We start from the raw sequence: 27942 nt of genomic DNA, 5'->3' as shown, positions 1-27942 counted from the left end.
ATGTTTTATGATTAATAAACCAATGTGCTCTAGTGGTGCCTTTAAAGAAAACAAATTAACTTTAACATTCCCGGAAACATAATTTTATTGATTTAAATTAATAATATTATCTTAGGTGTTCAATGTTTGTTCACCCGAGGTTTGATTCGGAGAATCGGCCGTGAAGTTCCGATCAAGACTTGTAGGCGGGAGCTGCATGTTTACGTTTCCGGGCCCAAAGAACGAACAAACCACTAATTACGATCTAACTTTGTATAATTATTGGATTCTGTTATCATCTCTTGCTGCTCGCCACGCGTGTTTTTTGAGCGGACACGTAAGTGACACTGCATAATATGTGTTTTAGATTCGATTATCTGTACCTGTAAGTAAGAGCTGCGTTCGTGCCTGTACCGTATATGTGATGGTATACGTACGAATGCGTATACCATTTCAGGAGCGAATGTGGCTACGGAACAGTCGTAAAAATATAATAAATATAAATAATAATAATAATAAACAATAATAATAATAATAACAATAATACTAACAATAATAATAATAATAAACAATAATAATAATAATTAAAAAATAAATACATGCTTAAAAAATTAATAATAATATTTAATTTTTTTTAAATAAAAAAGATGAAGAAATGTATTATAATTTATCTAACGATGACATTAACATATTTTATTTAGGTCATATGGCGTTTTGATTAGGGTAAGGCTGTGGGTTATTTGTTACATGCGTCCAGCAGATAACTGTTCAAACACGCCTGTTTTAACAATACCAGTAGAGCATTGATTTATTAATTGTCGGCTATTGAATTTCAAACATTTAGTAATTCTAAAATAGGGATCTTTTATATGTGCTATCCTACAGAAAAGATAGCACGTGCCACGGCCTTTGATATACCAGTCGTGGTGCACTGGCTGGAATGAGTCATAGCCCAGTGGGCCCACCAACGGGGATCGATCCTAGACCGACCGCACGTCAAGCGAGCGCTTTAACACAGGGCTACCCCCCCCCCCCCCCCCCCAATTAATAAAATGTATCTTTAGGTATTGAGCACTGGCTGGAACGAGAAAAAGCCCAATGGACACAGGATGGTAACTGATCCTATAGATATCAGGTGAGAACTGTTTACCTCTGGGCTAATTAGCCCAAGTGGTCTGACGTTCGAAAGCTAATCGGCCAAGAAGTTCTGAGCGAGAATTTTTTTTTTTCTCTTTAGCTATACAATAACTTTATGACTTGAAAATACCATCACATTTGTTTACAGTAGATTGTGTTTTGCCTAGAAATGTATCAAGGTATAGTAGACAAAACACTTTTGGGGCATCTTTTTTCCATTTTCAGGGCACTTTTTTATTTATTAAAGACACACACACACACCCGCCCAAAAAAAAAAAAAAAAAAAAAAAAATAATAATAATAATAATAAAAGAATAATAATAAAAGAATTAAAAAAATTGAAATATAAATGCGCTTGCTTTAATTAATTAATGACAAGATATATGACAAGAATATTTTCTGAGTGTTTTATAAAGGCAATTTTGAAATTAATTATTCAAAAAGATTTGTTTAACGGTAGCATGCATGTGCTGATTAAGGCAAGGTGGCGCTAGACTATTGAGGCATGCATGAAGTTGCATGATGCTTAAACGAGCTAGAAAAAAACAAACAAACTACTAGATTTTATAGCAGCATTTGGGGTCTCCACAAGTACTCGAGTACTCGGGCACCGTTCACGTGACTCGAGTTCTCGTACATGGAAGAACACTCTCATTTAATTCTATTGTTTACGTCATTTTGTCATATGCTTATCGCCGGTTACTTTATGTGTGTGCGCGCGCGCGCGCGCGCGTGTGTGTGTGTGTGTGTGTGTGTGTGCGCGTGTGTGTGTATGTGAGTGCGTACGTGCGTGCGTGTTCACGCGGGTGTGTGTGTGTGCGCGGGTGTGTGTGTGTGCGCAGGTGTATGTGTATGTGTGTGCGCGCGCGCGCGTGTGTGTGTGTGTGTGTGTGTTGTGTGTGCGCGGGTGTGTGTGTGTCTGTGGCTGTGTGTGTGTTTGTATGTGTGTGTGTGTGTATGTATGTGTGTGTCTGTGTGTGTGTGTGCGTGTGTGTGTGTGTGTATATATATATATATATAATCTCTATATTATGCTTTCAGAAATAGGACTACCTACATTATGACATCTGCCGACATTAAACCAGTGGAGTTTTTACCTGGAGTCCCTGACTGGAGCACCGTGGACCAGCCAATAGGAGAACTGTTTACTCCCATCGAGGTTAGTATAATCAGCCAATAAGAGAAATGTTTACTCCTATTAAGGTTAGTAAAATCAGCTAATAGGAAAACAGTTTACTCCCATCAATGTTAGTATAACCAGCCAATAGGAGATTGGTTCACTTGTGTATGTTTGTTATCAATCAGTAGTATAACTATATGTCTAATGGTGCATAGTTACTGCATATCTATCAAGGACTCGGGGGAACATTTAAAGGCGCTAGATACTAAGGGCAAGAGAAAAATGACATATGGTCCATCGGCTGAAAAGAGCACTTCAGTTAAAGTTCTAGATTTATCAAATGGAAATTAAGAAAACAAATGCTCAAAAAGGGTGCATTGTTGATACAAGTATGACTCTTGAAATTAGGAGATACCAAACTTTGTTTTCCAAACTTGTTTTCTTGCAATGCCTCAAGATATTCAGCTGAAATTTGGTGTACCGTATAATGTTTAATGTCAATTTACCCATTTATCATAGAGTTATGGCCATTGAACTTAGGAGATACAAAAATATATTTTCCGGACGTTTTTCACAATGCCTCAAAATATGAAAATTTGTGTATCGGTACTAAGATGTTTTGTCAAAATGACGTACGTGGATAATAATACAACACTTTACAAATGGCCTCTACACACAGTAAAATTTCGTTATCTCCATTTTAATCAAACTGAATCAACACTTTGTCGACGAAAACTATTTTCTATATAGTAGGGCCCCCACGAATCCAAACTATTGGGCTCGGGTACTCGAAGGTCAAACTCGACCCGGACACGGGTACTCGAAGGTCAAACTCGACCCGGACACGGGTACTCGAAGGTCAAATTCGACCTGGACACGGGTACCCGACACTTAATCTAGATGATGATGAGATTAAGGAATAAAATAAAATAGCATTATGCATCTTAATTCCAGCGCTGAACATGAATGCCAAACTATGCAATTGTATTGCATTTAGAAACCGGTTGATACGTTCAGTGTTGTGACAGATTAAAAAGAGAAACTAGCGCATGATCATATAATTTTTGTGTAGCTTATATCGTCGATTATTGTCCTACATTGTCCATTGTATTATAGTTGATAATTGTATTCCACCTTGCACGGGTACTCGAGTCCTGTGAACGAACTCAAGTCTTGCTAGACTCGACCCGTGACCGAGTACTCCAGTAGTCGTGGAGACCCTACTATATAGGACAAAGTTTTGTCGTCAAGATATCCTGGTGTTGCTGAGATAACAGAGATATACAGTGTCATGTACAAGTAGGTCATGGTAATATGACATTGACTGTGTATATACATGATAACCTTTCCTAGAAACTCCCAGCCAACCAAGATATTACATGCCACAAAACGTTCAAGTTTGTTTTGTTTAAAGAAACCACTATAGCACATTGACAAAAACATATTAATCATCACCTATTGGATGTAAAACATTTGGCAATTCTGACAAGTATAGCGGAAACTTGCCTCATTTTTCCTAATGCAGCAAGGGATCTTTTATAAGCGTAGCGTAAACTCTATTAACGTGCCTCTATCCAATTAAGGTTCAGGCACGTCTCTCACACATCCAATCTCTGACATAGCAAGTGATCGAGTAAACTTTTATAAGCACTGTCTCACAGACAGGATAGCACATACTATGGCTCATACACATTTTTTTGCCGATTTTTTTTTTTTTTTAAGTTAACCTTTTAACAAAATGAATGACTCTTATTCATCACTATATGATTTTCTTAACACTAACCCTCAACTTAACCCATTTTCTTTCTGGAGAGCCACCTCCCCCCCCCCCCCCCCCCCCCCCCCCCCCCCCCCCCCCCCCCCCCCCCCCCCCCCCCCCCCCCCCCCCGCTCTCTGTTGACTGGTTGCATTCACTTCCATAACGCCATACCCAAAGCTTCTTTTCTGGAAAAAACACTATACGGCCTTTGACCAGTTGTGGTGCATTGGTTTGAACGAGGAAAACACAATCAGTTGAATGAATCCACCGAGGTGATTCGATCATGTGATGTAAGGACCTCAAGACAACACTCAACCGACTGAGCTAAATCATGCTACAAAGATAAAATAAAACAAGCATTAATTTTGAGAGTACTGCTAAAACAGCTAGATCTAGACTGTAGCGATCTCTGATAATGACATGGTAAACAGCGTCGTGATACTGAACAAAACGTTCCCTGGTTTACTCCAAGTTTTAATTCTGAGTCTTACAATTTGACGTTATCTATCATTTCAATGCAAGTGTGAGGTAATATTTATTAGGTTATAAGTAAACTCAAATAAAATCCATGTAACAAAACAATTGGTTACCTAGGTTAAACTAAGATTTTGAATCATTGTCCTTTGGACCATGCATGTTTCACTCCTTGGGGGTGGCAGGATTAATTAGTTTATTTTGTAGAGCGTGCACCTGGGGAGGGGATACATTGTTGGGATGGGGTATGGATCAGTCTTTACATCATTAACGTTGACGTCTCTGTTCTGTCTACAGGATAAATCTGCGTGGAGTGACTTCCTCCTGTCTGACCAACAGGTGGCGCAGTTCTGGAAAGATGGCTTCCTGTCCAACATACGACTGCTGTCTGAGGAACAGTGTGACAGGATCATAGCGGATTACAAGTACTTCATAGTGAGTATTCACACTAAGTACTTCATAGTGAATATTTAAAGCAAGTACTTCATAGTGAGTATTCAAAGCAAGTACTTCATAGTGAGTATTCACACCAAGTACTTCATAGTGAGTATTCAAAGCAAGTACTTCCTAATGAGTATTAAAACCAAGTACTTCATAGTGAGTATTTAAACAAATACTTCATGGTGAGTAATCAATCCAAGTACTTCATAGTGAGTATTCAATCCAAGAACTTCATAGTGAGTATTCAATCCAAGTACTTCATAGTGAGTATTTAAGGCAAGTACTTCACAGTGAGTATTCAACCCAAGTACTTCATAGTGAGTATTCAGTCTAAGTACTTCATAGTGAGTATTCAATTCAAGTACTTCATAGTCAGTATTGAAAGTAAGTACTTCATAGTGAGTATTCAAACCAAGTACTTCATAGTGAGTATTCAAACAAGTACTTCATAGTGAGTATTCAAAGCAAGTACTTCATAGTGAGTGTTCAAAGCAAGTATGTCATAGTGAGTATTCAAACCAAGTACCTCATTGTGAGTATTCAAAACAAGTACTTCACAGTGAGTATTCAAACCAAGTACTTCACACTGAGTATTCAAACCAAGTACTCCACAGTGAGTATTCAAACCAAGTACTTCATAGTGAGTATTCACACCAAGTACTTCAAAGTGAGTATTCAAAGCAAGTACTTCATAGCGAGTATTCAAAGCCAATAGTACTTCATAGTCAGTACTCAAACCATGTACTTCTTAGTGAGTATTCAATCCAAGTACTTCATAGTGAGTATTCAGTCTAAGTACTTCATAGTGAGTATTCAAGTACTTCATTGTCAGTATTGAAAGCAAGTACTTCATAGTGAGTATTCAGTCTAAGTACTTCATAGTGAGTATTCAAGTACTTCATTGTCAGTATTGAAAGCAAGTACTTCATAGTCAGTACTCAAACCATGTACTTCTTAGTGAGTATTCAATCCAAGTACTTCATAGTGAGTATTCAATCTAAATACTTAATAGTGAGTATTCAAACCATGTACTTCATAGTGAATATTCAGACCAAGTACTTCATAGTCAGTACTCAAACCATGTACTTCTTAGTGAGTATTCAATCCAAGTACTTCATAGTGAGTATTCAATCTAAATACTTAATAGTGAGTATTCAAACCATGTACTTCATAGTGAATATTCAGACCAAGTACTTCATAGTGAGTATTTAGTCCTAGTACTTCATAGTGAGTATTCAATCTAAGTACTTCATAGTGAGTATTCAAACCAAGTACTTCATAGTGAGTATTCAAACAAGTACTTCATAGTGAGTATTCAAAGCAAGTACTTCATAGTGAGTATTCAAAGCAAGTATGTCATAGTGAGTATTCAAACCAAGTACCTCATAGTGAGTATTCAAAACAAGTACTTCACAGTGAGTATTCAAACCAAGTACTTCACAGTGAGTATTCAAACCAAGTACTTCATAGTGAGTATTCACACCAAGTACTTCAAAGTGAGTATTCAAAGCAAGTACTTCATAGTGAGTATTCAAAGCCAGTACTTCATAGTCAGTACTCAAACCATGTACTTCTTAGTGAGTATTCAATCCAAGTACTTCATAGTGAGTATCAAAGCAAGTACTTTACAGTGAGTATTCAAACAATTACTTCATAGTGAGTATTCAATCTAAATACTTAATAGTCAGTATTCAGACCAAGTACTTCATAGTGAGTATTTAATCGAAGTACTTCATAGTGAGTATTCAATCTAAGTACTTCATAGTGAGTATTCAAACCAAGTACTTCATAGTGAGTATTCAAACAAGTACTTCATAGTGAGTATTCAAAGCAAGTACTTCATAGTGAGTATTCAAAGCAAGTATGTCATAGTGAGTATTCAAACCAAGTACTTCATTGTGAGTATTCAAAACAAGTACTTCTCAGTGAGTATTCAAACCAAGTACTTCGCAGTGAGTATTCAAACCAAGTACTTCATAGTGAGTATTCAAAACAAGTACTTCACAGTGAGTATTCAAAACAAGTACTTCATAGTGAGTATTCAAAGCAAGCACTTTACAATGAATATTCAAACCATGTACTCCATAGCGAGTATTCAAAGCAAGTACTTCATAGTGAGTATTGAAAGCAAGTACTTCATTGCGAGTATTCAAAGCAAGTACTTCATAGTGAGTATTCAAAGCAAGTACTTCATAGTGAGTATTCAATCCAAGTACTTCATAGTGAGTATTCAATCCAAGTACATCATAGTGAGTATTCAAAACAAGTACTTCATAGTCAGTATTCAAAGCAAGTACTTCATAGTGAGTATTCAAAGCAAGTACTTCATAGTGAGTATTCAAAGAAGTACTTCATAGTGAGTATTCAAACCAATTTACCGGCCTCGGATGCGTCGTGGTTAGGCCATCGGTCTACAGGCTGGTAGGTACTGGGTTCGGATCCCAGTCGAGGCATGGTATTTTTAATCCAGATACCGACTCCAAACCCAGAGTGAGTGCTCCTCAAGGCTCAGTGGGTAGGTGTAACCCACTTGCACCGACCAGTGATCCATAACTGGTAAAAACAAAGGCCATGGTTTGTGCTATCCTGCCTGTGGGAAGCGCAAATAAAAGATCCCTTGCTGCTAATCAGAAAGAGTAGCCCATGTAGTGGCGACAGCGGGTTTCCTCTCAAAATCTGTGTGGTCCTTAACCATATGTCTGACGCCATATAACCGTAAATAAAATGTGTTGTGTGCATCGTTAAATAAAACATTTCTTTCAAACCAATTACTTCATACTTTCAAACCACCTTGGGGTGGGGTGGTGGTGACAGGATCCTGACAGATTACAAATACTTTAAGTTCATAGTGAGTATTCAAACCAGCACTTTGGGGGGAGGGGGGGGGGGGGGGGAGATCCCGACAGATTATAGTTCATAGTGATTATTCAAACCAGCACTTTGGGGGGGGGGGGGGGGGGATTAGGGGAGATCCCGACAGATTATAGTTCATAGTGATTATTCAAACCAGCTTGGGTGGGGAGGGCAGCAGTGTGTTTGCATTCTATTATTAATACCGGTCTTATTATTGTTGTTAATCTTTTGTATAAATGCATTGTTGTTTAGGGGTTGGGGTGCATGGATAGCAGCGTATTTGTATTGTGTTATTATTATTATTATTGTTATTGTTGTTGTTGTTGTTGATAAATGTGTTGTTATTCGGTTGTTAGGGAAGTGATGAGAAGCATCCTGGGATGGAAATGATGTATGAATACAGCAGCAACCAATCTGGTGACCCTGACAACGTGTTGATGCATGGTCTGGGACAGTGGAGACTCACCAAGTTGTTCCACGATCTGATCTTTCTACCACAGGCTGTCGTAAGTACACCCCACACACGAACAACGTGTTGATGCATGGTCTGGGACAGTGGAGACTCACCAAGTTGTTCCACGATCTGATCTTTCTACCACAGGCTGTCGTAAGTATAGTACCTCACACACGAACAACGTGTTGATGCATGGTCTGGGACAGTGGAGAGTCACCAAGTTGTTCCACGATCTGATCTTTCTACCACAGGCTGTCGTAAGTATAGTACCCCACACACGAACAACGTGTTGATGCATGGTCTGGGACAGTGGAGAGTCACCAAGTTGTTCCACGATCTGATCTTTCTACCACAGGCTGTCGTAAGTACACCCCACACACGAACAACGTGTTGATGCATGGTCTGGGACAGTGGAGACTCATCAAGTTGTTCCATGATCTGATCTTTCTACCACAGGCTGTCGTAAGTATAGTACCCCACACACGAACAACGTGTTGATGCATGGTCTGGGACAGTGGAGAGTCACCAAGTTGTTCCACGATCTGATCTTTCTACCACAGGCTGTCGTAAGTACACCCCACACATGAACAACGTGTTGATGCATGGTCTGGGACAGTGGAGAGTCACCAAGTTGTTCCATGATCTGATCTTTCTACCACAGGCTGTCGTAAGTACACCCCACACACGAACAACGTGTTGATGCATGGTCTGGGACAGTGGAGAGTCACCAAGTTGTTCCATGATCTGATCTTTCTACCACAGGCTGTCGTAAGTATAGTACCCCACACATGAACAACGTGTTGATGCATGGTCTGGGACAGTGGAGAATCATCAAGTTGTTCCACGATCTGATCTTTCTACTACAGGCTGTCGTAAGTACACCCCACACATGAACAACGTGTTGATGCATGGTCTGGGACAGTGGAGAGTCACCAAGTTGTTCAACGATCTGATCTTTCTACCACAGGCTGTCGTAAGTACACCCCACACATGAACAACGTGTTGATGCATGGTCTGGGACAGTGGAGAGTCACCAAGTTGTTCCACGATCTGATCTTTCTACCACAGGCTGTCGTAAGTATAGTACCCCACACACGAACAACGTGTTGATGCATGGTCTGGGACAGTGGAGAGTCACCAAGTTGTTCCACGATCTGATCTTTCTACCACAGGCTGTCGTAAGTACACCCCACACACGAACAACGTGTTGATGCATGGTCTGGGACAGTGGAGACTCACCAAGTTGTTCCACGATCTGATCTTTCTACCACAGGCTGTCGTAAGTATAGTACCTCACACACGAACAACGTGTTGATGCATGGTCTGGGACAGTGGAGAGTCATCAAGTTGTTCCACGATCTGATCTTTCTACTACAGGCTGTCGTAAGTACACCCCACACACGAACAACGTGTTGATGCATGGTCTGGGACAGTGGAGACTCACCAAGTTGTTCCACGATCTGATCTTTCTACCACAGGCTGTCGTAAGTACACCCCACACATGAACAACGTGTTGATGCATGGTCTGGGACAGTGGAGAGTCATCAAGTTGTTCCATGATCTGATCTTTCTACCACAGGCTGTCGTAAGTATAGTACCTCACACACGAACAACGTGTTGATGCATGGTCTGGGACAGTGGAGAGTCACCAAGTTGTTCCACGATCTGATCTTTCTACCACAGGCTGTCGTAAGTATAGTACCCCACACACGAACAACGTGTTGATGCATGGTCTGGGACAGTGGAGAGTCACCAAGTTGTTCCACGATCTGATCTTTCTACCACAGGCTGTCGTAAGTACACCCCACACATGAACAACGTGTTGATGCATGGTCTGGGACAGTGGAGAGTCATCAAGTTGTTCCATGATCTGATCTTTCTACCACAGGCTGTCGTAAGTATAGTACCTCACACACGAACAACGTGTTGATGCATGGTCTGGGACAGTGGAGAGTCACCAAGTTGTTCCACGATCTGATCTTTCTACCACAGGCTGTCGTAAGTATAGTACCCCACACACGAACAACGTGTTGATGCATGGTCTGGGACAGTGGAGAGTCACCAAGTTGTTCCACGATCTGATCTTTCTACCACAGGCTGTCGTAAGTACACCCCACACACGAACAACGTGTTGATGCATGGTCTGGGACAGTGGAGAGTCATCAAGTTGTTCCACGATCTGATCTTTCTACCACAGGCTGTCGTAAGTATAGTACCTCACAAGGAGGACGGGACGTAGCCTGCTCGGATGATGTGCGGTATATCTAGGATCTATTTCCTTCGATGGACCCTTAGGGCTATTTCTTAGTCTAGCTATTAAATGACGACTTGTATATTAAAGACTATCAAGCTGGGTTTTTCCTAGGGCTGGACAAAATGATGATGGACTTCTAACTGATTCCTAACCCTACTTTAACTGATCGATCCCAATGCCTTGAATCGCCCTACGGTATTTTAAAATGTAGTGAACTATTGATAGGTTTTGCCGAAAAACGTTTCTTATTGCAATATATATTGATACAGGAAGATGAATTGTGATACGTGCCAAGATATATTGCCAAGGCCAATTATTAGAATTATTAGAATTAACAAAGTGCTCTAATTTTAATGCATCAGCCAGTTACGAATCGTTCCGAAGAAGTGAACTTATCGTTTCCATTCTTAAACTAGTAGTTTGTTGTTTGCAAACTATATACTTATGCATAATTTACTGATACACTATAATAAATATCGCGTATATATATATTGTTGTGTATATATGTAGTGTTGGGGACAGGGATGGAGCAGCAAACGTGTCTTCCGATATTAACGAAATGATAATACTACAATGCAGTTTCACTTTGGGGTCTGCTGTACGAATTTCGAAAACTCGAACTCCCTGAAACTCGAACTATTTCGTCGTCCCCTTCAACTTCGAGTTAACGAAGTTCGACTGTATATATATATATATATATATATATATATATATATATATATATATATATATATATATATATATATAGACAATGTATTATACAAAATTTATATTTCGGTATACTGTTTATACTGCACATCTCTATATTGAACGCAATGTATGTTTGTGAACTTTGACCTGATATGTTGTTTGTTTCAGGTTCCCGCGTCACAGCTGCTTGACGAGTCGCGGCAAGGGGTTCCGGTGAGACTGTGGCACGACCAGATGTTTGCTAAACCCCCGAACCACGGCGGGGTGGTCGCCTGGTAAATATATATAAATAATAACTAGTTAATGATGTCGGATATCTGCTTTGTCCTGTGAAGGTAAGAATGGGAATTTCTCCTGCGGCCTGAACAGGATAAAGCAGATATCCGACGTCATTAACTAGTTAATATCATTTTCCTGCAGCCATAACCATTACGGAGAAAAGCTGTTATTTCTGTTATTTCAGCCACATTGTACGATGACCTAGAGGTCAAATGAGCGATTTTGTAATGTAATGCGTGTGACGTCATATGAGTGACGTCAAAAGTCATGTCCTGCTAGTTGCAGGATATGACTATGTTTTATCCGTCATCATAGTCTGCCAATAGAAACGGTGGTTGCAGGATAAACAGAACTTAACATACATTTATTGCACAGGTTTATTTGTTTTTTGCAAGAAGATATTTAAAATTTATCCTGGATTTTCTGCCAGGATCCCATGTGTCTGATGGGATTGTGAATATTATATATACTTGGAATATTGTTTTCAGGCCACTGAATGATGCAGTCCACCACTGTTAAATTAATTTATTACAACAGACATATATTAAATATGTGTATTGGGAATGTTTAACATAGAAATCGGGAATTGTCAGTGCCACTTTGTTTTGGGAAGGAGCCTATGTTCGGACCGACAGAACGCCTGGATAAATACGTGATATTCCACGAGACCGGGTAGTGGTTGAGTGGTACGTGTATGTCATTGTGCACAATAATCGAGTGCAATACATAGGCAGCGAAAACAATGTATGTGAAGTTCTGTATTTATTACATTCCTTCCTTTATTGTTTGTAAAATCGCTTTTTAATTTAACGTCAAGCAGTTTGTCGTAAGTAGGCTACACTTTCTTAAATCTGTTATCAATACTCCTTACAGGGACAGACGCTGGTTTTTAATTTAACGTCAAACAGTTTGTCGTAAGTAGGCTACACTTTCTTAAATCTGTTATCAATACTCCTTACAGGGACAGACGCTGGTTTTTAATTTAACGTCAAACAGTTTGTCGTAAGTAGGCTACACTTTCTTAAATCTGTTATCAATACTCCTTACAGGGACAGACGCTGGTTTTTAATTTAACGTCAAACAGTTTGTCGTAAGTAGGCTACACTTTCTTAAATCTGTTATCAATACTCCTTACAGGGACAGACGCTGGTTTTTAATTTAACGTCAAACAGTTTGTCGTAAGTAGGCTACACTTTCTTAAATCTGTTATCAATACTCCTTACAGGACAGACGCTGGTTTTTAATTTAACGTCAAACAGTTTGTCGTAAGTAGGCTACACTTTCTTAAATCTGTTATCAATCTCCTTACACGAAGACGCTGGTTTTCGGTCATTTGTCGGTGTACACTTTCTTAATCTGTTATCTTTAAGGGACAGACGCTGCGTCAAACAGTTTGTCGTAAGTAGGCTTTTCTTAAAATCAATACGCACGTGGTTTTTAATTTAACGTAAACAGTTTGTCGTAGAACATAACTGTTATGGACAGTCGCTGTTTTAGACTATTTGTCGTAAGTAGGCTACACTTTCTTAAATCTGTTATCAATACTCCTTACAGGGACAGACGCTGGTTTTTAATTTAACGTCAAACAGTTTGTCGTAAGTAGGCTACACTTTCTTAAATCTGTTATCAATACTCCTTACAGGGACAGACGCTGGTTTTTAATTTAACGTCAAACAGTTTGTCGTAAGTAGGCTACACTTTTACGTTATCAATACTCCTTACAGGGACAGACGCTGAAACTAGGGTCTCGATGAAAACAGTTTGTCTGCCTTAGTGTTTTACATAAAACTCGTAAGTAGGGTCTCGATGAAATCAATGTGCCTTACGCTGTTTTTAAACTAGGGTCTCAGTATGCTACACTTTCTTAAATCTGTTATCAATACTCCTTACAGTTTGGTTTTTAATAAAACTCAAACAGGGTCGTAAGTAGGCTACACTTTCGATGAAACATGTGCCTTAGGTTTATAAACTTATTGGTCTCGATGAATACAAAATGCTGCACGTGCGTAGGAGAAATAACTGTTATGGAGTCGCGTTTTAGACTATTTTTAAGGTAGGGTCTCGATGAAACGTGCCTTAGTGTTCCAATTTTGTAAACTAGGGTCTCGATGAAAAACTTAGTGCCTTAGTGTTTATAAACTAGGGTCTCGATGAAACATCTGCCTTAGTGTTTATAAACTAGGGTCTCGATGAAACATCTGCCTTAGTGTTTATAAACTAGGGTCTAGATGAAACATGTGCCTTAGTGTTTAAAAACTAGGGTCTAGATGAAACATGTGCCTTAGTGTTTAAAAACTAGGGTCTAGATGAAACATGTGCCTTAGTGTTTATAAACTAGGGTCTAGATGAAACATGTGCCTTAGTGTTTAAAAACTAGGGTCTCGATGAAACATGTGCCTTAGTGTTTATAAACTAGGGTCTCGATGAAACATGTGCCTTAGTGTTTATAAACTAGGGTCTCGATGAAACATGTGCCTTAGTGTTTATAAACTAGGGTCTCGATGAAACATCTGCCTTAGTGTTTATAAACTAGGGCTCGATGAAACATGTGCCTTAGTGTTTAAAAACTAGGGTCTCGATGAAACATGTGCCTTAGTGTTTATAAACTAGGGTCTCGATGAAACATGTGCCTTAGTGTTTAAAAATTAGGGTCTAGATGAAACATCTGCCTTAGTGTTTAAAAACTAGGGTCTCGATGAAACATGTGCCTTAGTGTTTATAAACTAGGGTCTCGATGAAACATGTGCCTTAGTGTTTATAAACTAGGGTCTCGATGAAACATGTGCCTTAGTGTTTATAAACTAGGGTCTCGATGAAACATGTGCCTTAGTGTTTAAAAACTAGGGTCTCGATGAAACATCTGCGTTAGTGTTTATAAACTAGGGCTCGATGAAACATGTGCCTTAGTGTTTATAAACTAGGGTCTCGATGAAACATGTGCCTTAGTGTTTATAAACTAGGGCTCGATGAAACATCTGCCTTAGTGTTTATAAACTAGGGTCTCGATGAAACATCTGCCTTAGTGTTTATAAACTAGGGTCTCGATGAAACATCTGCCTTAGTGTTTATAAACTAGGGTCTCGATGAAACATCTGCCTTAGTGTTTATAAACTAGGGTCTCGATGAAACATGTGCCTTAGTGTTTATAAACTAGGGTCTCGATGAAACATCTGCCTTAGTGTTTATAAACTAGGGTATCGATGAAACATCTGCCTTAGTGTTTATAAACTAGGGTCTCGATGAAACATGTGCGTTAGTGTTTATAAACTAGGGTCTCGATGAAACATCTGCCTTAATGTTTATAAACTAGGGTCTCGATGAAACATCTGCCTTAGTGTTTAAAAACTAGGGTCTGTCTCTTTAACATCAAGAATCATAATCAGCAGCAGTCTGTAAGTTTCACATTTCATGTGTCATAAGTTGTAAATCATATACATGTAGGACATCAATAAAGTATTTGTAAAACATTAGATGTAAGTGACAAAAAAGGCGTAAACTCCTGTAAGGATATAAAGGGAATTCTGCATGTAGTAATTCAGAAAACATTTTCCTTACAGGCATCAAGATTATTCTTACTGGACTCGTACAAAACCCATGATGCACTTGACAGTAAGCAATTAAGTCTCATTTTTACTGGACAGAAAGGCAGACAGACTAAGAACACATCGGATATTTGAATATTTTAAACAAAAATGTTTAAGTCACAAGAAGAAGAAACATGCAGTGTTTTATTAGGAACATGACTTTTTACATGAATGTAGTTTTTACATTAACATGCTGGTCATTGCCTATAGGGTTGGGAGCGGGTGGGATTCAACGGGGTTTTTTTTAAACAAACCCATTAATATTAACCTGTTCCATTCCTTGCTACTAACTGAAAAATATAGCTGGTATACTCTAAGTCTATGTACATGTATGTCAAAAATTACCAAATATCTGGCATCCAATAGCTGATGATTAATAAATCAATGTGTTCAAGTGGTGTTGTTAAACGAAACAAACGGAGTTTTTTCACCATTAATTTTGAAGATTTTAGGGTACATGATGTTACCCTCTCTATACCCTCTGGCAGAAACCCTGATTGTTATGTGTATATACACGTCCACATACATGTATAGTAGTAGACACATTTTTCCAGATTCACATTGCCTTAGACGAGCAGACCGCTGACAATGGACCCCTCCTGTACATCCCTGGCTCTCACAGGTCAGTGACATTTGTAGATTTGTACTCCATTCTCATAGCTCCACCTAGGAAATGTACGCACCAAATTGTTTCGGCATGATTCCAATCATATAAATATCCACAAATTATATAATTTGATTTTGTATTGTGGTGGTGGTGGTGTGTGTGTGTGTGGGGGGGGGGGGGGGGGGGTTCGTACATTGCGTTATATAATTTCCCAGAATGCTTCCAGTGAGCGGGCGGGATTTAGTCCAGTGGGTAGAGCACTCATCTGATTTGATCGTAGGATTAAATCCCTGCAGTGAACACACCAGAGGCCCAAATCACTAAACTCTCACAATTTTTTGTCCTCGCAGTGCAATGCTAAAAGACTTACAAAGAGGATGCTTTGTTGTCTAGCAGAGCCTAAGAGAGCTTTGTGAATTAGGCCCCAGGATTCTAAGAATTGAAAATTTGCGTACGCGACTTATGGGTTACGCAAAAACAAATTCATGTAACCCATTTAATTTTTTTGGTAACCCACCATGATCATGTAAATGATGTCATACATTCAACGTGTGAACGTAAAATGGGTTATGCAAAACTATGCTGACGCGAGCGATGCTCGAATGAAACTATCGCTCTCGCAATTTTCTTGGAACTTCTTGGTATTTCGAATATTCACCGGCCTCGGTGGCGTCGTGGCAGGCCATTGGTCTACAGGCTGGTAGGTACTGGGTTCGGATCCCAGTCGAGGCATGGGATTTTTAATCGAGATACCGACTCCAAACCCTGAGTGAGTGCTCCGCAAGGCTCAATGGGTAGGTGTAAACCACTTGCACCGACCAGTGATCCATAACTGGTTCAACAAAGGCCATGGTTTGTGCTATCCTGCCTGTGGGAAGCGCAAATAAAAGATCCCTTGCTGCCTGTCGTAAAAAGAGTAGCCTATGTGGCGACAGCGGGTTTCCTCTAAAAACAGTGTCGGAATGACCATATGTTTGACGTCCAATAGCCGATGATAAGATAAAAAATCAATGTGCTCTAGCGGCGTCGTTAAATAAAACAAACTTTACTTTACTTTCGAATATTCACGAGGTAAGACGATTAAATGTGTTATCAAAACTGTGTTTATTTAACTCGCAACCCACAAAGTTTGTGTAGCATTTTGTGATGCGACACCGCTGATTTTGTTTTATTAAAGTACAACAGTTGCTCACAATTTTGATACTGCTTTATAATTCTTTTGCTTGTCCATTTGATAACCACTGAGGTACGTTAATTATTCCCAATTATCCAGTAAATGTTCACTTGTCAGGACAAATGGGCAAGTGCTTATTGTAGCCCTCCTGGGGGTGGGGAGCGGGCAATAACCCAGCTTAAAACGCAGGGCCTGCATTGTTAAACGTTACACCTGACATAAATTAAAACTTGTATTTCTCTCTCATTTTTTTCTTCCTTTTGTAGATGGAATCGAAATGGTAACCCTCTACCTGTGACGGATTTCAACTTCTACGACATGGAGTCAATTCAGGTGAAGATAAACACTTTGTTTTTCATTTACAGTCAAACCTGCTCTAGTGGCCACCTGTATTACGAGGCCACATGAGTTATGCAACCACCTGTATTAACCAGCCACCTGTGTTATACAGTGAAATCTGTTTAAACAGGACCCTGGTCAAAACGGAATCCTGTCAAAACAAGCCAAGTTTCATTGACCCAAATTTTCGAAATTCTAAAACACGACCCTCTTTGATGACTGTTTAACTCAAGTTTCCATCTAGCGATGATCATTATATCCTCAGGGGTTAATGGTTGGTTGTTAAATGTTAGTAATTTGTGTAGCGATCTTGTTTACACCTATCATGTCCGATCCGTATTCCAAACAACGGTTCAGATCAGAATAAAAATCGTCTCTATAATACCCATGCGGCCTCGGTGGCATCGTGGTTAAGCCATCGGACACAAGGTAGGTACAGGGTTCGCATCCCGGTACCGGCTCCAACCAAGAGAGTTTTAACGACTCATTTGGTAGGTGTAAGGTCATTATACTCGCATATTCCCCCCCCCCCCCCCCCCCCCTCCTACGCCAGTTTAAGGGCAGGACATAGCTCAGTGGTAAAGCATTCATCTGATATGCGATTGGTCTAGGATCGATCCCCGTCGGTGGGCCCAGCCAGTGCACCACGACAGGTATATCAAAGAACGTGGAACGTATGATAGTTCATATAAAAAAATATTTGTTATTAATGGAAAAAATGTAGCGGGTTTCTACCCTAAGATTTTGACGTCCAATAGCCAGTGACTAATAAATGATCATTGTTATTGCAGACAGTTCTGACCGAGGAAGAGAAAGCCCAGTTCAAACCCATCAGCTCGGACTTGAAGAAAGGCTGTGCAAGCTTCCACCACCCACTGTCTGTCCACGGTTCCTATGGCAACAGGTATTCATTGTCTAATAACAACAGGGCTCCCCGTTTTATGAAGCAATTTAGCGCTAAAATCACCTTAAAGAGACAGGCCCTAGTTTTTAAAACACTACAATATATTTGTCACTGTTAGAGATGTTTATGATCACTGAAATCAAACATTACTTATATTTTATTGTTTAGAGTATCCATTTTCGTAGAACCGAAGTGTTTGTGGTCATCCTAGTGATTGTAATACCCCCAAAACGCATTTGTTCATAGTTTTAAAAATGCACGTGCGCCTGAGAAGTAGAGGTTATTGATTTCAGTTCTAGTCTGTTTTTAAGGATATTTCCAAGATTCAATGTCACAGACACTTCTTTCACTCTGTTGTAACTTTATCCAGGTTTGTAAATTAACTAAACTTAGTGTCCATTTTTGACGGGTTAAAACTAGGGTTTGTGCCGTTAAGTGCATAAGGTAGTTATAATAGCCGTTAAGTGCATAAGGTAGTTATAATAGCCGTTAAGTGCATAAGGTAGTTATAATAGCCGTTAAGCGCATAAGGTAGTTATAATAGCCGTTAAGCGCATAAGGTAGTTATAATAGCCGTTAAGTGCATAAGGTAGTTATAATAGCCGTTAAGTGCATAAGGTAGTTATAATAGCCGTTAAGTGCATAAGGTAGTTATAATAGCCGTTAAGCGCATAAGGTAGTTATAATAGCCGTTAAGCGCATAAGGTAGTTATAATAGCCGTTAAGTGCATAAGGTAGTTATAATAGTGCATAAGGTAGTTATAATAGCCGTTAAGTGCATAAGGTAGTTATAATAGCCGTTAAGCGCATAAGGTAGTTATAATAGCCGTTAAGTGCATAAGGTAGTTATAATAGCCGTTAAGCGCATAAGGTAGTTATAATAGCCGTTAAGTGCATAAGGTAGTTATAATAGCCGTTAAGTGCATAAGGTAGTTATAATAGCCGTCAAGTGCATAAGGTAGTTATAATAGCCGTGAAGCGCATAAGGTAGTTATAATAGCCGTTAAGCGCATAAGGTAGTTATAATAACCATTAATTGCATAAGGTAGTTATAATAGCCATTAATTGCATAAGGTAGTTATAATAGCCGTTAAGTGCATAAGGTAGTTATAATAGCCATTAAGTGCATAAGGTAGTTATAATAGCCATTAATTGCATAAGGTAGTTATAATAGCCATTAATTGCATAAGGTAGTTATAATAGCCATTAATTGCATAAGGTAGTTATAATAGCCATTAATTGCATAAGGTAGTTATAATAGCCGTTAAGTGCATAAGGTAGTTATAATAGCCGTTAAGTGCATAAGGTAGTTATAATAGCCGTTAAGTGCATAAGGTAGTTATAACAGCCGTTAAGTGCATAAGGTAGTTATAATAGCCGTTAAGTGCATAAGGTAGTTATAATAGCCGTTAAGTGCATAAGGTAGTTATAATAGCCATTAAGCGCATAAGGTAGTTATAATAGCCGTTAAGTGCATAAGGTAGTTATAATAGCCGTTAAGCGCATAAGGTAGTTATAATAGCCGTTAAGCGCATAAGGTAGTTATAATAGCCGTTAAGTGCATAAGGTAGTTATAATAGTGCATAAGGTAGTTATAATAGCCATTAAGTGCATAAGGTAGTTATAATAGCCGTTAAGCGCATAAGGTAGTTATAATAGCCGTTAAGCGCATAAGGTAGTTATAATAGCCATTAATTGCATAAGGTAGTTATAATAGCCATTAATTGCATAAGGTAGTTATAATAGCCATTAATTGCATAAGGTAGTTATAATAGCCGTTAAGTGCATAAGGTAGTTATAATAGCCATTAAGTGCATAAGGTAGTTATAATAGCCATTAATTGCATAAGGTAGTTATAATAGCCATTAATTGCATAAGGTAGTTATAATAGCCATTAATTGCATAAGGTAGTTATAATAGCCATTAATTGCATAAGGTAGTTATAATAGCCGTTAAGTGCATAAGGTAGTTATAATAGCCGTTAAGTGCATAAGGTAGTTATAATAGCCGTTAAGTGCATAAGGTAGTTATAATAGCCGTTAAGTGCATAAGGTAGTTATAATAGCCGTTAAGTGCATAAGGTAGTTATAATAGCCATTAAGCGCATAAGGTAGTTATAATAGCCGTTAAGCGCATAAGGTAGTTATAATAGCCGTTAAGCGCATAAGGTAGTTATAATAGCCGTTAAGTGCATAAGGTAGTTATAATAGTGCATAAGGTAGTTATAATAGCCGTTAAGTGCATAAGGTAGTTATAATAGCCGTTAAGCGCATAAGGTAGTTATAATAGCCGTTAAGTGCATAAGGTAGTTATAATAGCCGTTAAGCGCATAAGGTAGTTATAATAGCCGTTAAGCGCATAAGGTAGTTATAATAGCCGTTAAGTGCATAAGGTAGTTATAATAGCCGTTAAGCGCATAAGGTAGTTATAATAGCCGTTAAGCGCATAAGGTAGTTATAATAGCCGTTAAGCGCATAAGGTAGTTATAATAGCCGTTAAGCGCATAAGGTAGTTATAATAGCCGTTAAGCGCATAAGGTAGTTATAATAGCTGTTAAGCGCATAAGGTAGTTATAATAGCCGTTAAGCGCATAAGGTAGTTATAATAGCCGTTAAGTGCATAAGGTAGTTATAATAGCCGTTAAGCGCATAAGGTAGTTATAATAGCCGTTAATTGCATAAGGTAGTTATAATAGCCATTAATTGCATAAGGTAGTTATAATAGCCATTAATTGCATAAGGTAGTTATAATAGCCATTAATTGCATAAGGTAGTTATAATAGCCATTAATTGCATAAGGTAGTTATAATAGCCGTTAAGTGCATAAGGTAGTTATAATAGCCATTAATTGCATAAGGTAGTTATAATAGCCATTAAGTGCATAAGGCAGTTATAATAGCCATTAATTGCATAAGGTAGTTATAATAGCCATTAATTGCATAAGGTAGTTATAATAGCCATTAATTGCATAAGGTAGTTATAATAGCCATTAAGCGCATAAGGTAGTTATAATAGCCATTAATTGCATAAGGTAGTTATAATAGCCATTAAGTGCATAAGGCAGTTATAATAGCCGTTAAGTGCATAAGGTAGTTATAATAGCCATTAATTGCATAAGGTAGTTATAATAGCCATTAATTGCATAAGGTAGTTATAATAGCCGTTAAGTGCATAAGGTAGTTATAATAGCCATTAAGCGCATAAGGTAGTTATAATAGCCATTAAGTGCATAAGGCAGTTATAATAGCCATTAAGTGCATAAGGCAGTTATAATAGCCATTAAAGGTGATTTAGCGCTAAGATTGTATCGTAAAACGGGTCCAAGTTCTTTATCCACAATGAATATCCATGTCTTAGACAGAACTCTCAAGTGAAATCAGAGGTCCTGCCCACAACAGGCGTGCTTGAATAGTTTTGTGATGAAAGCATAAAATAAAATACCCATTTTCTGTCATCGATTTCGAGGGTACAATGATTGAAATACTTGGTAAAAAGGTCTCAGGTTAGCACATTTTGCCCGAATATCTGGACAGGTTTTGCCAGAATTTGAGGTTTTGTTGCAGGACAAGAGGGCAGTTGCACCTCTCTGTTTTGTACGCTTATGCATAGGAATGAAATCGGAAGTGGGTGGGGGCATGATCTCCAGTGGGGGAGGGCGTGATCTCTAGTGGGGGAGGGCATGATCTCCAGTGATGGAGGGCGTGATCTCCAGTGGAGGAGGGCGTGATCTCTGGTGGGGGAGGGCGTGATCTCCAGTGGGGGAGGGCGTGATTTAGCTCAGTGGGTTGAGTGCTCGCCTAACGTGTTTGCGCAACAGGATCGAACCACCTCGGTGGATCCATTGTGCTTTTTTCGCGTTCCAACTGGTCAAAGGCCGTTTTATGTGCTTTAACTTATTCCTGTCTATGGTATGGTGTATATAAAAGATCCCTTACTGCTAATGGAAAAACGAAGCGGTTGTCCTCTCTAAGACAGTTACCAAACGTTTGACATCGAATAGCCGTTGTGCTCTAATGGTGTCGTTAAACAAAACAAACTTTTAACTCTGTTGAGGGAGGGCAAAGTTTCTAGTAGCTGAGGCACGAAACAGATTTTTTTTTTTTTTAGTTATATAGAGTAAGGAAGAAAATCATAAATTTTCGTCAGCAAGAAGTGTGTGAGTGTGTGTGGTGGTGGGGGGGGGGGGCAAAGGCACCTCCAGCTAACCACCCCCACCCCCCATTCCGTGTTCCTACGGGCCAATAGAAAATTGAACAACGGGTAGTGGACTGACATCACCATTGATGTAGTGGTTTAAGCCATCACACTTTAATCTGTTAAAAACTTGGTTATAATTGAGTCAAATAAATTTAAGGAACTTGGTTACAACCGAGTCAAATCGATGACAGAATATGGGTATTTTATTTATATGCTTTCATCACAAAACTATTCAAGCACGCCTGTTGTGGGCACGTCCTCTGATTTCACTTGAGAGTTCTGTCTAAGACATGGATATTCATTGTGGGTAAAGAACTTGGACCCATTTTACGATACAATCGGCCGTGCAGTCAATTCTTTTTATTTTTGGCTTGTAATTTTTTTTTATTTTTTTTTATTCTATCAACTTTTTTACTAATTGCTATTTTCAAAATTCTGCCCATTTTCAACTCTGGGAGCTGAAACGCCTATGATCCTATGGGCCTGATATATGCACGTACATATTAAATGATTGACATAAGAAGTGCTAGCTAACAGAGTTACGGTTCTTGCGGATCAGACCGAATTATTTTGCCGATGGGGTTCCTATGGGTCTCTTATACTGAAGTATTCAAGTACGTGTTAAATGATTGAAATAAGAAGTGCTCACAGGGGCGAGATGTAGACCAGTGGTAAAGCGCTCGCCTGGTGAGCGGTCGGTCTGGGATCGATCCCTGTCGGTGTACTCATTGGGCTATTTCTCGTTCCAACTAATGCCCCACGACTGTCATATCAAAGGCCGTGGTATATGCTATCCTATCTATGGGATGGTGCATATAAAAGATCCCTTGCTACTAGTGAATTTTTTTTAGCGGGTTTCCTCTCTAATACTATATGTTAAAATTACCAAATGTCTGACATCCAATAGCTGATGCTTAATAAATCAATATTAATATTATTTATGTTCAACATTATCTGTAAGATAGTGATTCAGGGCCCATCCCTGACACTATCGACATTTCTGGTTCAAAAAAAAAAAAAAAAAAAAAAAAAAAATGAAATCAATGTGCTCTAGTGGTGTCGTTAAACAAAACAAACTTTTAATTTTTTATGAAGTGCTGACAGAGTTACGGTTCTTGCAGGTCAGACCGACCCAGACGTGCGACCGTGTTGAATTATTTTGCTGATGGTGTTCTGTCCAACACTGATGATGAGCAGCTGAAAGGTATCACCATTCCAAAGGTACGTCTAGTCTTCTTTCTAATGACTGTTGAAAGAACATATCTTATCTTAGCCACCTTGTACCAGTTTATCAGTACTTTCATTTACCGGCCTCGGTGGCGTTGTGGTTAGCTTAGCTTAGTAACTGGTTTAACGTGTCCATATACTACTAGGGTTTCAAACACGCCTGTCCCGAGTCCGGCCTCCAATAGGATCGGAGGTCTGACTCGGGACAGAAATCGTCGTGGTTAAGCCATCGGACATAAGTCTGGTAGGTACAATGTTCGTAGCCCGGGACCGGCTCCCACTCAGAGCGAGTTTTAACGACACCAATGGGTAGGTGTAAGACAACTACACCCTCTTCTCTCTCACTAACCACCAACCTTCTGTCCTGGACAGACAGACATATATCTGAGTTTTGTGCCCAAGACAGCGTGCTTGAACCTTGATTGGATATAAGCACGAAAATAAGTTGGAATCGGCACTCTCAGGATTTTATGTTGCAAATAAAACAAATGCATTTGGAGGTAAACGGTAACTGTTCAGTATAAATGTATAAGATTTGTCACATTTTGTGTTTTATTTTGCTTTTAATATGATTTTTGACACTCTTGCTAGTTATAAGGTCTCGAATTTGATTTTTGTCTTAGTAATGTTTCAAATGTTTATTTCCGCATTCCACTGCGTGTCATACAACGTCATGGGATTACGTGACGTCACTAAATCCCTTCGTTTTAAGGCATTGTGGGGAAATTATGTGTTGGCGTATTTCGATTCTGATAAACAAAGCAGGAATGTACGAGTCTTATGGATGACATTATGTAATAAAACAATTATTGATAAGTATTTTCTGGCATTACTAAAACGAATATGGCTGAGAATTAACAACACTTGATTGGTCACTGCAAACGGTGCGACATGCAGCATGTAGGCCTACAGTCTGGCGCCAAAGCACGGACCGACAAGGTGACACGTGGGCTATGACACTACACGAGTCGGGGTGTCGTGATATAATAATTTGTGTGATTTTGTTTTACAAATTGGATTAGTTTCAATAATATAACAGTGACTTCGACTTCTCACTACAGCTATTAGCTCGGCGACTTGAGTAGACTTTTGGTTGAACAACCCCCCCCCCCCCCCCCCCCCCCCCTCTCCAAAAAGAAAACAAAACAAAAAACAAAACAAACAAAACAAAAAACAACCACATTTAGTTGGCCGGATAGTTTAAGGCCTGTAGCCATGGTGATTTAGAATGTTCTGAGGGATTGTTAAAGAAACATTCCTTTTCTTTCGTTTCTATCTCTGTCTGAATCGACACAATAAGCATATGAAATAACCATGTGTTACTCCAAATAGCGTAGTTTAAAATGTGCTGAGTTGTCCTTAAACAAACATTCCTTTTCTTTCGTTTCTATCTCTGTCTGAATCGACACAATAAGCATATGAAATAACCATGTGTTACTCCAAATAGCGTAGTTTAAAATGTGCTGAGTTGTCCTTAAACAAACATTCCTTTCCTTTCGTTTCTATCTCTATCTGAATCGACACAATAAGCATATGAAATAACCATGTGTTACTCCAAATAGCGTAGTTTAAAATGTGCTGAGTTGTCCTTAAACAAACATTCCTTTTCTTTCGTTTCTATCTCTATCTGAATCGACACAATAAGCATATGAAATAACCATGTGTTACTCCAAATAGCGTAGTTTAAAATGTGCTGAGTTGTCCTTAAACAAACATTCCTTTCCTATCTTTTTTTTTATTCCAGGGTGAGAAGATGTGTGGACAGTTCTTTCCATTGGTCTATGACCCAAGCTGGAGGGAATAACTTTAACATTAAGCTGGGGGAAATAAATTTAATATTGTCCTGGAGGGAATACATTTAACATTGTGCTGGAGAGAATGGGGGTTGCGGGGGTGGGGGGGGGGGGAGTTTGGGGGAGGTTGGTCAGGGAAATTGTGCCACAGAAAAAAGAAAAAAAAAAAGTGCCTTATTTTCATACTCTCCTCTCCGCCATCCAGATGCAAAACCAATTTAAATTCTGTTTTAAGTGTTGTTTTTGATGGGCCAGTTATAATTATGAACATTTTCATCACAATATAAATGTGCTCTATTTTGAAACTCCCTCTCACTTCCTGGCAAGATTTTGTTTTAAAAGCATATGGTGGCATTAACAACTCACCCCGCCCCACCAACTTTCCGCCAAAATACAATTTGATGTTACATAATAAAAATAGAACATACCACAAGTGGCTTTACTGTATGGCTCTAAGTTTGAAATGTTTTGTAATTTCCCCTGGTATTTCAAGCAGTGTGAAAGGGGCGGGACGTAGCCCAGTGGTACAGCACTCACCTGATGCATGGTCGATCTAGAATCGATTACCGTCGGTTTCTCGTTCCAGTCCACTATGACTTGTATATCAAAGACCATGGTATGTACTATCCTGTCTTTGGGATGTGCTATCCTTTCTTTGGGATGGTGGGATGGTACAAATGGAAAACTATATCAGGTTTTTTTCTTCTCTAAAACAATATGTCAGAATTACCAAATGGTTGACATTCAATAGCCAATGATTAATAAATCAATGTGCTCTAGTGGTGTCGTTAAACAAAACAAAACCAGTTTTATATTAATACATATTGACACAGCATAAACAGCATTTCTTTACAATAATAAATCCAAAAAGTACAATGTGACAAAGGCTATATAGATGTATCCATTAACTGCTCAGACTTTAGGGGAAGTACCATATTTGCTCGGAAATAAGACCAGGGGGCCAAGACAACTCATTGTGAGCTTAGCATGGGGTGGGCTTATTCCCAGGAAAGGGGCCAGTTTTTTAATTTAAATAATAATAATAATAAGTAATTTTTATCTCATGAAAATGTTCATAATTATGAATCATCCCAATGGCAAAGATATGTAGGAAAACAAAACAAAACAAAAAAGTCCACTCCTTGAATGATGGCCGTTTCATTAAATTTAGAAATCACTGTTATATATCAAAGTTTCTAGTTTGCTTTAGCCCGTTCGATGCATGGTGTAGGCTCTGAAACAACTTGAGAAACATAATGGTATTTGATGGCCATTTATTGAGAATTCTTAATTAATTAATTTCATTCATCCAACCTGATACCATTGTTATGCATAGTATGTATTTGTTAAAACATTGTCCATCCATCTGCCAGCTTTTCTTGTCCGGTGAATATCTTTGATACTGTATTTTGCAGCATTTATTAAATTAGGGAAAAAAAGAGAAATATGTGAAATATTTCACTTGAAGTTCATAGAATTATACTTTTAAATTAAAATACTGATATTTTAAAAATTGTTTACCTTTCTTTTCTAAATGAGAACTGGCTTACAAATTTAAGATTTGGCACGAGCGTAGGAAGGTGTCAGAAAGTGGGGTGGGGGCACACACTCACAGATATATATACAAATTTGGGTATGGCGCCATACCCGTTTTACCCTCCGACAGAAACCATGATATATATATATATATATATATATATATATATATATATATATTATTTAACGTTAACTGGCCCTAACAGAAACATAATGGTTAGTTTCAGAATTATACTATATGGAATGGGGGAAATTTGCACATTGTACCTCAGTGTTTAAGTTGTGGGTTTTTAGTGGTTTCTCATTTTGATGCAATATTTGTTGTGATTTTTGCACTCTTGTTATATGCAAAATTTTAACTTGTTATTAAATGCATAATTGTTGCTGGTAATATATTTTAAATATTACTCTAGGCGCTTTGTTACATATGAATTTACGTAATTACAATATCAACTGCCATTATATTAATAATAAAACAAAATGATTTTCAATGTGTGTTGTACGTTTCTTTGGTAAGAGAAGTTGTCTTCCTCAAAATATGTCTACTGAAATCAAATATTAACAGTAGCATCGAGTCTTGGGACATCCCAGTCGTAAAAGTCTTCACTTGATGCACGGTCGGTTTGGGGTCTCGATCCCAGTCGGTGAGTCCATTTGGCACTTTCTCGTTCCAGCCAGTAGCATGGAGAGCAGAGCAACTACATTATACATTGTATATGTGTGTGTGTGTGTGTGTGTGTGTGTGTGTGTGTGTGTGTGCATTGTGTTATGTTTGGGGGAGGGGATGGGGTGTGTGTGTGCATTGTGTTATGTTTGGGGGAGGGGGTGGGGTGTGTGTGTGCATTGTAGGGGTGTGGGGTGTGTGTGTGTGTGTAATGTAGGGCATGCAGTGGCTGTCAGATAACTTATCTGACTCCTCTTTTTTGTGGGGACGGAACGTAGTCCAGTGGTTAAGCATCCGCTCGATGGTAAAAAGTCTCAGGTCAGCACATGTTGCCCGAATATTTGTATCCTATTTGCCCGTATTAGAGGTTTTGCTCCAGCACTAGGGGGTGGGAGTTCCCCCCACCCAGCCCCCTGTCTCGCACTCATGTATATGGTCCTCAACACCACTTAAAGCTTGGCCATCATAGTTAGACAAT

At 38.9% G+C, this 27942-nt stretch overlaps 1 protein-coding gene across 4 annotated transcripts; it reads left to right on the top strand.

Moving 5' to 3' along the window:
- Positions 1-184: 184 nt before the first annotated feature.
- LOC121386840 (phytanoyl-CoA dioxygenase, peroxisomal-like) lies at positions 185-27291 on the top strand. 4 transcript variants are annotated; one of them, XR_005959716.1, is made up of 11 exons: positions 185-316; positions 2158-2275; positions 4767-4904; positions 8120-8269; positions 11330-11436; positions 14998-15049; positions 15579-15646; positions 17072-17085; positions 17936-18048; positions 23366-23465; positions 25216-27291. XR_005959716.1 is itself a non-coding variant. In XM_041517857.1 (11 exons), the coding sequence occupies exons 2-11, from the start codon at positions 2177-2179 to the stop codon at positions 25273-25275; spliced, it is 954 nt and encodes a 317-aa protein (XP_041373791.1). In that variant the 5' UTR covers positions 185-316; positions 2158-2176; the 3' UTR covers positions 25276-27291. The 4 variants fall into 4 exon arrangements, 3 of the variants coding, with proteins under 3 accessions (XP_041373791.1, XP_041373790.1, XP_041373793.1); XM_041517857.1 differs by having other exon boundaries at positions 17072-17138; XM_041517856.1 differs by lacking the exon at positions 25216-27291 and having other exon boundaries at positions 17072-17138; positions 23366-23608.
- Positions 27292-27942: the final 651 nt, after the last annotated feature.

The sequence above is a fragment of the Gigantopelta aegis genome, chromosome 12, assembly GCF_016097555.1.
Source record: "Gigantopelta aegis isolate Gae_Host chromosome 12, Gae_host_genome, whole genome shotgun sequence".
In the NCBI taxonomy this organism is placed as follows: Eukaryota; Metazoa; Mollusca; class Gastropoda; order Neomphalida; family Peltospiridae; genus Gigantopelta; species Gigantopelta aegis.
This window is presented reverse-complemented; position numbering and strand designations above follow the sequence as displayed.